The sequence below is a fragment of the Crocodylus porosus genome, unplaced genomic scaffold (genome assembly GCF_001723895.1).
Source record: "Crocodylus porosus isolate Cpor-Errol unplaced genomic scaffold, CroPor_comp1, whole genome shotgun sequence".
In the NCBI taxonomy this organism is placed as follows: Eukaryota; Metazoa; Chordata; order Crocodylia; family Crocodylidae; genus Crocodylus; species Crocodylus porosus.
This window is the reverse complement of record NW_017728886.1, coordinates 39,983,039-39,996,120: the sequence shown is the minus strand read 5'-3', so window position 1 is coordinate 39,996,120 and position 13,082 is coordinate 39,983,039. Positions and strand designations below refer to the sequence as shown.

At 41.9% G+C, this 13,082-nt stretch overlaps 1 protein-coding gene across 1 annotated transcript; it reads right to left on the bottom strand.

Annotated features, from left to right (window-relative positions):
- Positions 1-345: 345 nt before the first annotated feature.
- Positions 346-10,781, bottom strand: CLDN12 (claudin 12). Its single transcript, XM_019532980.1, has 4 exons — positions 10,353-10,781; positions 6,344-6,406; positions 4,318-4,327; positions 346-3,152 (listed from the first exon to the last, which is right to left on the bottom strand). Exon 4 carries the CDS (start codon positions 3,141-3,143, stop codon positions 2,406-2,408), a length of 738 nt encoding a protein of 245 aa, XP_019388525.1. The 5' UTR covers positions 3,144-3,152; positions 4,318-4,327; positions 6,344-6,406; positions 10,353-10,781; the 3' UTR covers positions 346-2,405.
- Between the last annotated feature and the right edge of the window lie 2,301 nt (positions 10,782-13,082).

Here is a 13,082-nt window from a genome sequence, read left to right as displayed (position 1 = left end):
CCTTTTAAAGTTAATGAAAGTTGAAGACATTCAGCATCTCTCCAAAATGCTTCACATATTGCAAGTTCAGGCTCCAAAAAACAGAAGAGACACTGGCCAGGGCTGTGGAATATTTACTGGAGAACTCAGAGTAAGGTATACTAAATGCAGGAAGAGGGGGGAAAGGGGCCCGTGGCCAGCATCTCCTTTGCTTTAATGCCCAAACCAAGCTGATAGCAGCATGCACAGCTGAAGCAAATGGCAACACTGTCTGTAGCAGAATAATGAATATGACATCAAACATTGCTCCTCCTTGAAAAATGATCATATGGGGTGGGGGGAGAGAGAGAAAGAGAGAGTGAGAGAGTGTGAGTGTGTTGCCATCTACTGCATTGCAGTTAAGGGCGCAATCTATTTTCTAATTCTCTGCCCTGCAAACCAAGCCTTAAGTCAAAGAATTAAGGCAGTGTCACCTCCATGTACTATCATCAGAAATAAAATTCACACAAGGGCACAGCTTGTCTTGCACAGTCTATAACTACCACATGAAGAAGGAAAGATCCCAGTGTGGCTCCCAGATTCCAGAAAGAATTTGTGGGATAAAAAATAAGGAGCCTCTTTTTCTTTTAAATTTGTCAACAGAGCAAACTTACTAAGAACATGATGAAACAAGCACTCACTGAACATTTTGGTGCCACTAACACACTGCCACTTTTCAAACTGGAACCGCAACTTAAACATAATCTGAATCCATCAAAAATGTCTGCACATTATTGTGTAGTGTAGGGTCAAGATTTTTAAAAGTGAATGGGGATGTCCAATTTTGAGAAACTCTTGTTTAGGGAGTGGGAAAAGTTCAGCTCTTTAAGAAAAATCAAATCCCTCTAAGGCTTCTTAAGTTGGGAACCAATAATTACTGGTTGCCTCTGAAAATCATGGCCTATTGTGCTGTGTATGATGCTCGTAAGCGATTGGGGATCTTACCGTAGGGAAGATGGAAGCTTTCTGATGACAGTGCACGTCTTCAAATGTGAGTTGGCAAGAAAAAGGCAGCCTAGAAAACAATGCTCATTCAAAAATAGTTGAACAGGGAAGAGCTGAGGAGTAAGGCTGAAGAGGTGAAGGCTTTATATGTAAAACAATAAGCGACAGCCTGAAAAACCCAACCACCACTGCTTAAAGCTCTCCATTAACATCACTTTTGCAAGTACGTAAGTTCATTTCCATTAATATATACATAAGACATCTAACATGATGAATATCTCCCCAGGGTTATAGCCCATTTCTCAAAGAGGCTTGGTGATAGCATATGTACAGTGCAGCACAACAAAACAGTACTGAACAGTCCACAAATATGTTTGCATTTTACGCACTGCACTTTGGAATCTGGATGACATTCTTTCCCAGAATAGAATGATGCTTTAAAACAGTTCTCATTTTAGGCTTGTTCTGCTTAATGATGGCTTTAAAATACAATATTCAAGTTTCTAAACAGTATGCTTACTTACAAGTGGTGTTTAAATTATATCATAAACAAGAAATACCTTACAAGGCTAACAATTTACCAAAATCCATGCAGAACGAGAATTCCCTGAAAAGGAGCAAGGAAAAAAAAATCACCACCTCTTATGCCTAAAGAGTAATCCCAGGTCAAAGGACATGCAACTCTTAGTTGAACTGATTTTTTAAAATCAAGTTCTCCTTTGAAATTAAAGGGTAATTTGACACAAATTCCACAGTTTAGGTTCATAAGCAGGTGGTTTTTGTGTACACATAATGGAAAAAACCCCCCAAACACTGCCACTAAATTGAATTAGTTTGTCAAATGCTGTTTTTTGGAGATCACATCCCAGAACACATACACGTGTGAGACTTTATGGCCCTTTTCCTAACCACCCTTCTGCTCCAAGTAGCAGATCATGTTGTTTAAAATGTGTAATTTTATTCCCTGAGCCAGCAATGAGAAGTGCCAAGCTGGAGCCCTGTCTTCTGATGGGCAGTGCATGGATGCAAGGGTATAGTCAGCATGGTCCTTGTTACAGAATCAGGGCCTCGTGGTAGATTGTATCAGCAAAGAGGTCCAGAAAGCCCTTTGGTCTGAATTGGGAGGAGGAAAATTAGATATGCAAGGAGGCCTATATAAAAGAAGACAGGGTAAATAACAAGTTGGTACAGCACTAGCAGCAGTCAGTTTTGTCAGTAGTAAATTTAGGGAAGGGACTGGTCAGAAATGGTAAAAAGTAAACAGGCTTTTAATATCATGGACCTGATTCTCTACTGCCTTGATTCTTGAATAGTAGCATGTTATCCCTCCTTTGTCCAGGTATAAGCATCTAAAAACACAGTGCAAGACAGTGAAGAATCAAGTCTGCAATTCCCAAGGTTTGAGGGAGCATGAATGTCTGACTTGCAAAACAATCTTTCATTTAAGAAGTGTGGGTCACAACGGGAATGTCAATCTCAATGGCAGACAGCCGAGATCGCGCTGAGTAGGGTTGAGAGGCATAGCTGTGCATGCTGGGTGTATGGGAATAGAGGGGCTGCCAGAAAGGGGAAGGTAAGCTTTTGCATGCACAGTACCACAGGAATAACAGAACTGAGGTGAAAAACAGGCCACCTGCACTGGCAATGGCAATAAACACTGAGATATCAAAAGTGAAAACTGGCTCATATATTTTGTTCAGGTAGTTGTTATAAAAAATGACCCAAATGGATGGTGTGAGGCACATGGCACAGGCAAGCAGGAACAAGAGACCGGCCACAAGGTGGCAGCCTGCACTATTGACAAGGCATTTAGCCAGTTTGATGTTTGGCACACTGGTTACAAAGGCTGTGTTACACATGCCAACCAAACACAGAAAGAGAGCTGAAACTGCAGTGAACATGCTAAGCGGCAGGGCAAACTGTAGCACCCGCAAATCTAGCTGATCAACTGCTGTGTACCACTGTGGGTCATATATCACACAGTCCCTGCTCCCATCAAAGCGTGCACACTTGATCCAGAGTCCAGTGTACACAGTCACATTCTTCTCATTCTTGTTGAACGTGTACAGTCTCATTTGTCTCCAGTTTGGGAGTAAAACTGCAGCAAGGAGTCCTGCTACGGAAGCTGTTCCACTGAGGAAGGCCAGCACTGTGGCTGCATGGACATCCCGGCATCCCATGACACTCCCTGAGAGAGAAAAAAGGTTCAAGGACAAGAGTGCTTTCAAAACAGAGCACAAGAGAAAACTTCAGTGCCTAATTCAATATGGTTTTGCATGTTGAGTCATCCCTTACTTTAGAACAGCACGAGTAAAAAGCAAGCATAACGTTGTTTGTTTGTTTTTTTAAGTGCACACATTATGTACAGGCTGAAGCACTAACTCAAGGTCCAAGACCACAGAGAATCAAACCCTAATGCACTATTTTCAATTAGTTTTAAAGTCAGCAAGTACTAACATTTCTTCCTCAATCCTCACTCCAAGCAGCAGCAGCCCAGGACAACATTTGCAACTTTTTTTGAAGTTCTGTTAAAGAATGATTAAGACATTTTGAGTTTACCAGTTGATAGGTACACAACTTGAGATCCTTTCCAGAAAGTGCCATACACTTCAAGGCAGGGGTTGACAATATGCATCCCATGGCTCATAGAACCACCACAATTCTTTAATAAACCATTTTATTAAACAAAGGAGTTGGAAAAGCAAAACAGTGTGAGTCCTACACCCTTGTTGCAGGGCGATTCATTAATCTGTGTACCTGCTTGTGCTTCTGATCCAGTTTCCTACTTGCAACCTTGTTCAACACCCTAATAAAGTATCCCATTATAGGAAGCCCTCTGGCAGAAAGCAGTCCTCAATAAGGCCCAAGAGACATAGTGACAACATGCCTGCTTAAGGTATTTCAAGATAGATGCTCCAAGATAACCAAAATCAGCATACTCCAGAAGGCTTCTCACTGTCAGTCAATAAGTAGATTCCAAAGTCATTTCAGCTCCTCTGAAAATTATATCTATTCTTTTTAAGCACTTTTTGCACACCTGTCTGGGGGCACAAAAATAATATTAATTCTTGAGATCCTAATAACAAAATGCTTGTCATTACTTGAGTTGTTAAAATTCTATCCACTTGTTTACTATAATCTACATCTAAATTTTCTTTAAAAAAAAAGGGGGGGGGGAGGGGGGAGGGAAGGGAGAGGTTTTGAGTCCAAAGAAAATTGAATGCAATTACTTGTTACTCTTGCACACCAAAAAATGAAGAACTTAAACTGGGCAGGTCTTCTCATGTCTTGTATGAGATGATTGATGAAGGTATTTGCAGTGTTGCTGTGAGTGCTTCTGCTATGGCAGTCAGGCAGGTGACAAGCTTTGTTACACAAAATATTGAGAAAGACACGGACTGATGAGGAGGTTGGATTAGATAACCTACAGAGGTCCCTTTCTGCCCTACTTCTCTATGATTCCAGTTACAAAACATGATTTTTTTTGCCAATGCAAGTAGCAAAATTACATGCAATTACTATTTGTGCAGTAGCACTCATGTAGATAGATGCCTGACTAGGAGCAAATCTTCTCCCAGTTGGCCAGCCACCAGGGGGGCAGGAAATTGCTCCCTGCCCCCTAGAAGGTGCTTGCTGGTGGGGCAGGCTCTGCCACCACAGCCTGGGCAGCAACTACATCCCCCTGCCCCAGCAGCATGGAGCTCCAAGCCCCCCTACTCCGAGATCATGATTAGGGGGTGGGGAGCTGGGAGATCCTTATCTCCCAGAGCTGGCTCCTTGGTGCTGGGAGACCCTTATTCTGGGGCAGGGGAACATTCTTATCTCCCAGTGCTGGCCCTGCGAGCATGAAGCTGGCACTGGCAGCTCCCTGCTGGGAGGGGCTAGGGAGCCTGTTCCCTGTCCAGTTCCACGACTGCGGAGCTGGGTGGGAAACAAGCTCTCCAGGCTGCTTCCTACCCAGTTCTGTGACCACAGTCCCAGTCCCTGCCCCACGATTAAAGAGTGGAAGCCGGGAACTATGCTGGTCTGGGGCAGGTCCCAGCCCTAGGCCCCAATCGGGGGATCAAAGCACAGGACTAAGCAAATAAATTAACTGCCAAAACTGTAGAAATTTAACCTGAATGTATCAAATAGTTTGGCTGATTTTTTTTTCACCTGACTGGCATTTACCCTCAGAGGTTGGAGATCCTCTGTGCCTCAGAGAACATGAACCCGTATCTTCCACTGGTGGTGTATACCAACTACCAGGCTATATGGGTACAGCACCACAGTATCTCCTGTTGATGCTGTTCCACTTTATATAAACTACTTGAAAATATACTGAAGCACAGTCTGGAGTTGATGCATCTGACCACTCAGGCAAATGCTTTTACCCTGGGGTCAGATTCACACTCTGTACTTATCTCTCTGGGCCACTAAATATTTTATACAATGTAGAACAATTAAAACTGAAGACAGAGAGCAGTCTATTGCACAGCATCATTCAGCACTGGAGTTGGAGAATCCTCATTTTGGGTGCTTGTACAAGAGTGTGGAGGCTGCTCCAACGCCAGTGCATCAGAGCAGACTCGATTAAATTGAGCACCACAGCATCTTGTATGTCAGCATCCCTGTGCTTCAAAATGGCGATGGGAGTTCTTGAACTAAAGCTCAAGCCCCCATACCATTCTGAAGCACAGGAATGTCGACTGGAGCAGGGGCCTGGGATGAGCTTTAGTTCAAGCATCCCTACCACCAGTTTGAAGATCAGGGATGTTGATACATGAGCCGCTATCGTGCTTTAATCAGAGAGGCTCTTGGAGCCACTCTAATGAAAGCCACCCCCACCCCACCCCCAGAGCATGTGTAAAAGTGTGCTTTCTGCCTAAGGCTACCCCTCCATTTCCAGCTGTTTGTTAAAAATGTCCAAAATAAAAATGAAACATTTTTGTTACGAGTCAAACACACACTGTTCAAGCCAAAAGGAAAATATTTCATTTTTCATTTAAATGAGAAATAGAACCCCTCCCCCCCACAACATAATGTAAATGCATGTATTAATAAACTGTAGTTTAATTTTTCAGTTCAGCAAGCCAAACTGAAAAGGTCTGTTATCCACACAACCCTACAGTTCTAGCCTGGGAAAACAGTCCATGCATCTGTTTTTAACTCTTTTCCCCTCTTCATAGTATAGTCAAACCAATCTGAGATAAGGAAATAACTTTCTTTCTTTCTCCAGGTACCATTACACTCCTCCATTCTGTTCAGTACAGTAGTCATCTTGGATCACATACAGTAGACGTTTATTCTATCCAGAAAGTACTGTTAGGTTGGATGTGGCTTGAATTGCTGATACTACTTAACAGGTTAGTTACCTTCATAAGAAGAAATAATAGATACTCACCAACAGTATACCCAAATGAGAGAAAATCTGACAACTCTTAGCAGAAAAGTTCTATTGGATCTAGAAAAGAGAATATCATGAGAAAAAGTCAATTTTATGTTTAATTTCATGCAATTCCACTTATAGCATTAATAGAATAATTCAGAAGCCACTGAAGTGGAATAAGGGGAGTTCCTATTCTACATCAAACACAGCAGTAACAGGCTAAGCTCATTACTGTCCTGTAATTTGCCTATATTTGTATATAAAACCAAACCAAACCCCCAAATAGCCTAAACGTTCCCCTGTTCCCAGAGATTCTCTCTCCAGGACCATTCCACCTTGACTTAATTCCCCCTAGGTGCAAGGACTATTCAGTTCCCACCCTGATACTGAGGCATGTCAATGTAAGAAACCTGTACTGCTACGGAAACTCTCAGATATCGCCAGAGCTGTTCAGATCCTTTAAGTTTAATCACCAGGAACATAGGATAAAGGATGTTTCAAATTAACTCTTGGCGACCAGGCTGAATGTGATCATGCAGAAGCAAAAATTGCTGTAGACAACAAACAACTTAAAAGAACAATTTTGTCATTATTTGAGGGATTTTACTTTTCCAAATCCATGACATTTCTCTGAGTTAATGCTTGGGAAGAGAAAAGGGAACTGTTCTTTCTTTTAGGTTTTGTGTTAAAATGCCCTTGAAATAAATAAGAATAACACATCCATAGAAACAAGATGCATTGGGGCAGCATGTAGAAACCATCAGCTAGAATGTAGATTATGCCACTGTTCTGTTCTTCAGTTCTCCAATGTTTTCATTTAAAGACTGCACTTGAAAAGAAATAGCTTTTTCTGGACCCCTTTTTTACCACTACACTCAGTGCCCTGGTCCTGCATATTTTAATTCTCAGAACAACTCTGCAGATCACAACTGAAGAACTATTGTTCTACTGGAGAAAACATCAAAACTGCAAGTGTTTGTGGCCATGTCATGCTGTTAACCTAAGGATTTTTTTCATGAAAAAATGAATATGGTAATGGTATCTATAAACATATGCTTTATGTACATTTAATATTACTTTTATGTTCGGTCTCCCTAAACTAACAACTTTTACCATAGCTCCTGAACCCAACTGACTGCACGCTCACAAACAGCCTCCTGCTAAACCACAAGCTGCCAAGGCAAGAATGAGGCCATCGACCACCTCTTTTGGCTCTGCCCCTGTGCCAAGGGAGCGTGGGAAAAGGTAAGCCAGCTCCTTGAGGAAGTGACAGGATTCAGGCTGATGACAAGGGAGGAGGTGCTGTACGGGCACCTGACTAAACATCAGGGGTCCCAGACAACCCACTTCGACCACTTTGTATCCTGCATTAGGAGCACCCTGTGGCAATGCAGGAACCTCCTGATGTACAGTCACACTAAGCTTGAGCAAAAGGACTGCATTAAAATGTTTCAGATCAAACTCCACTCCTACTACCAGAATGTAGTGGAAGAGGATGGAGAGGATGCAGCCAACTTCACCTAGAAAAGGGACACATGGCACAGGCTGTTCAGAGTCCTCCCAGGAAGGGAAGTGGACAGGGAAAATGAAGGGGACAATGACACAACTGGGCTGGAGACAGCGAGGAGGACAACAACAGGATCAGCGGCAGCGGAAGTGACAACGACATTGACAAAGACAGAGAATGAACTGAGAAGGGAAACCCCAAATTGGGGTTTAGACTAAGGGACTGTTTGCGTTAGGGAAGGGCAGAGGGTGGGTGCGGGTGGGCGCAGGGGGGTGACTGCGGTTATTGTAACGGGTGTGCAGGTTTCTTAAGGCGGTTTAAAAAAAAGGTGTGATGGAAGTCTATGATAGAGGATGCATATATAGATATAAATATATAGATATATTTTAATTTAAAAAGTCTGTTAACGTGCACTTCTGTTGTTCAATCTTAGGTTTTATTTAAGCAAAAAAGAAAGCCGAATTCAGAATTGAAAGCCCTCCTATATGAACATGTTTCCATCCTGCCCCAGACACAAAAATCAAGAAATGGTTCAAGGGTCATATTTGTTTTAGCTGCTAGACTAAAAATAAATAAATAAATAAATAAAGACTCCACAAGGGAGAGAAAGACACACTAGCTTGTACCATATTAAGTAGTCGAGGCAGTCACCGTTGGACTGAACAACACTGATCCTGAACAACTAAAGATCCCAGCTGCTTAGGAACTAGTTTTAAGCTGTAGCAAAGACAACTATTTTCTTCATGTGTCTGGATAGCCGTGCACACTACTTGCTGTGATGTTAGACGCCTTTACATCCCCCCTTCTTTAGTATCTGACTCACAAATCTCTAAGCCAGTGATGTGCAACCTTTTTAGACTCAAGGCACCCCTCCATAATTTTGTGAATTGAGAATCACCGTATTTCAAAAACTAATTTTATTTCAGTGCTTGCCTCCTTTCAGAGGGGCCAGGCAGGTACAGACTGAGCCTGTCCTTGTCTGCTTATCTGCTTTCACTTCCCTTATTTCCTCACACTTCCTGCGACAACCTTCAAAGCATTTCACTGCATCCCTCGCACCCTGGTTGAGGACCACTGCTCTAAGCTAAGAGCACTCCAAAATCAGATTTTCTCCGGCCTTATATTTTAAAGATCCATAGTGGGGGAAAAAGCCCCTCAACAGAGCTTGCCAAATATTTGGTAAAATTATTTGATATATTTAGTTAAAAAAGGTCAATGTTATTTGGACATCTATCCAGTGGAGCGAATGATGGTAAAAGGCAAAACAAACAAAACAAACCAAGAATGTATTTAGTGCCAAACACCATTTTTAAGATGTATTATTTAGTGAGGAGTATGCAACCAGCTCTATCTCCAATATTCAGTCACCCTCTGCATGACCTTTGGGTGCTGAATAACTTTATGTACTCAATGTGCATTCAGCCACAACGCTAGAAAGTGGAGAAGCAAAAAATAACCTGCCAACCCAAACCCCCACTATATGAGGCTTGCAAAAGCCAGTCAAATTCACCACTACAGAACTCTTCTTTCTGTCTTTCAGGGATACAGGTTGCAGCCATGTTTGTCTACAGGCAAAAGGAATCAGAGCTCGTGGTAGAGGTGATATCTTTTATTAGACCAACTAGATAGTTGCAAAAAAAATTCTTTATTTGCAAGCTTTTGGGCACGCACCCACTCACTCTTCCTCAGGCATAGGAGAATGCAAAGAATGTAAGGTTTCTCGTAGGGGGAAATTTCACACATCTAGTTGGTCTAATAAAAGAAATCACATCTACCCGAAAAACCTTGCCTGCCCTATCACTTCTACCACGGGTTCTGATTCCGCTAAAGAACTGTAAAGTTAAATGGATCACAGATACAGAGACATAGGCCTAAAGGGCACATTGTTATTCAGTAGGTTAACCATTTTCAATAGACAGAGCCAAGTCCATTTAATTTACCAAATGATCTAAGATGTAAATGGGTGTATAGGTAAAAATGCAGCAAAAACTAAAATATGTACCAGCTAGGATAAGAAACCTAGAACTCATAATAAAGCAGGGCTGAGAGCCCAGATTAGGAAAGAGTGTATTTCAAAGTGTAGAAACAACAATGCAGACACCCACTGTTATGAGCAATGAAGGTATGAGGAAACTGTGGTTAACAGCCTACAACCAGCCCTGGAAATGGCAGCGCCGTGTGGGTTAGAATGTGAATCAGGAAGAAATAATGATCAGAACAATCTCAGCCTGGTTGTATTAAGAGGCATCAATACATATTTTATTACATTTCCACATAAATACCCAGTGCCAAGGAGAGATCCTGGTTCCCCCTGGTAATCTAGATAGCTAAGCTTTCATCTCACTCTTTAGATGTGTAGAAATACACTGTTTTCACTGCTCTGCTGCTTCACTCCCCGGGCACACACAACCCCCTTTTCCATTACCTATACACAGCGGAATTCACCTGATCTCCAACAGAAAAGGCTGCAACACAAGTAAATGACCTGAAAGCACGATTACTAATTATACATACCACCTTCCACGAACACACCACTTTATTTGCAAACAGTGAGGAGCTGCTGGTGTTGCTGCTTCTTTCCCAGTCTTTCCTGAGGTCATGGCTTTTCCCAAAGAATGCTGGGATTGTAGTCCTGCTTCTCCCAAGGTGTTTAACTTTGTGTTGTCAAAGACTACAACTCCCAGAATGCCTTCTTGCCAGCATTTCCCAGGCAACATCCTTGAGAATCTGCTCCTACAGCCTATTCCTGCCATCCCACTGTTGCGTAATGTGATAAAGGACTAAAATTATCTTCTGATGAAGTAGGTTGTTGCCTATGAAAGCTGATGACTTTCTGAACCAGTTATTGTCTAAGGTGGCAGCCCGCCTTGCCTTCTGCTTTGTTAGCAGGCACGGATTGTTAAGAGTGATTTAGGCTTTTTGTTGTTCATAAATCATGCGTTAAACTAGGAGAAGCCACCTCTTATGCATACAGATTTGAGTATCTCAGCCAGGTTTCTTTTCCAGTACCAGCAGTTAAAAAGAAAAAAAAAAAAAATGCAAAAACCCAGCTCTCCTACCATTAGAGATCAAGTTATTCTTTTCTTTCCCCGTTATACCTGAGATTTTAAAGGGGTGATATTTTCAAATTCTTTTCCACAACAGCAACACCAAAGAGCATTTTAAACCTTACAATAAAAATCCTGAAGGGTCAATAGTTTGTGCCTGTGTTTTATAGTAGAGAATAAAGGGAGGGTAGGGAAATAAAAATGCAGGAAACGGATGCTAAAGTCTTGGACTGCCTCCGAAATCATTTGAAAGCACAATACAAGCCACTCATGAGGCAGGGATTGAAGTGGGCCTTGTTTCTCCAATGCATTTCTCTCTATTTTCTCACCTGGGCATTCTCTCCTGAGAGCTCTGTCCTGCTATAAGAAGTTCCCCATATCAGTCAGAGCCTGTTGGTTTTCTTTTACCACACATTTCCAAAAGGCCCATGCCAACTGGCTAGAGAGGCAGTTTTAAACCTCACTTCAAAAATCTGAATTGCAAAAAATGATGTATAACTCTTACCTCAATTTCCGTAAGGGCACTTGTTAAGCTACAAAGGAGTCCTGCTGTCTGTAAGGGTGGCAACCAAGCTGGCAGGGAAAGGAAAGTTTAGCAGAAAGACTTAAAAAAACCCAAACATTTCAAGATCTGAAATGAAAGCAAAAGGATTTTCCTTCCCACAGTGGGTTCAGTAAAATGTGGACTTTACTGCACTAAGTAGTTTTTACAGTAGAGGTCCCTTTAATTAGAATGCAAGATACAAAACAGCAGATTGGCCCACCCACATAATCAATGTCCAATGGCTAATTATAATCCAGGCAACTTCTTTCTCCAGTTATTTAATGCAATAAACAGCTGGATTTTGTTCCATTTTGATGATAAAGGCTTTGAAACTACAAATGTACATTAAGATTTCTTGAAATATAGCTTCAAGCAGTCATTGTTTCCCACATTTTGCAGAATGCAAACTAGTGAGCATGATGAGGCCCCCCTGTAAAATATTCTCTTGCAATGAAGAAAGTGCTGAGTCTTTGACTCATTGTGCTCAATTCCTGTTGAGAGCATCTATTACCCCCAATATTGACAACAAAAAAGGTAATCAGAAAGAAACAAGAACTTCATCCATATAAAAGATAAAAGAATTGGGTAACAATGACTAGTCGCTGCTTCCTTCCCAGTAATTGCTTTTAAAAAAATTTAGAGGGAGGATTTTAGCTGCATACTTCTTTTTATTATACTAGTCTGATGTATCCAATATTGATTTTGCTTTGCAGCTGCTTTATAGTGGAACTTTGAAAATGTACAATGAAGACCTTTTAGTTGTTTTTTAACTAGCACTTAGTGCGTTCCTTATGCTAAATCTGAAACAACTACTCTTGAGAAAAGTATAGTTCTGTTCAAGAAAAGGAATTTTACTCATTGCTCAGATGTAATCCTCTCTCACACCTTAGTATAAGCAGCATCTGGAAGTTTTGATTAAAGACTGAACATGACCCTGGGCATTTTACTTTGTCTTATTATCCATCTGAAAAACAAAGATTAGCCTAGATCTTACAGAACATATTACTGCTTTGAGCAGAGAGCAGCAACAGCCAGATATGAACAGAAATGGAAAATTCAAGTCCTTTAGCATGTCTTCCTCTTCCATGTAGCAACTTTAGCCTGTTACACTTCATCACATTTTCATCAGTTCATAAAAGGCACCCAAATAATACAAACTAATTTCTGTGCAAAGGATGGAGAACAGATCCTACACTTCATGCTCTGTGCACTGAGGAATTGCTCATGTCCTCATGCTGAACTTCCCCCCAGAGAACCAGGAGTCCCCAGGAAATATGAAACCAGAGCAACCATCTCCTAGGTTATTGCAGCATATTATCATGTTTCTACTCTTTTCCTCAGACAGTGCTAGGATTTTTATCATCTACTTGGCAAAATTCAGAAAAGCTTGTGAAGCCCAACTGTAAAGGCTGCAACCAGCATAGAACCAGGGTGCAACTCACTGCCTACCTCTGCTCTACCCAGCAGCCAAACACTCTAGACCCAGGTTTTCCAACTTTTAAGTAGCCACAGGCTGTACCAGCAGGGCTCTGGGTCCTCGGGAATGCACAGTACGACTCCCACTGCACTGCATGCAACCTAGCAGCTCCCCAATCTCTTGCACTGCATGCTCCTGTGGACCCCAACCCCTGGGTGCACTGCACATTCCTGCGC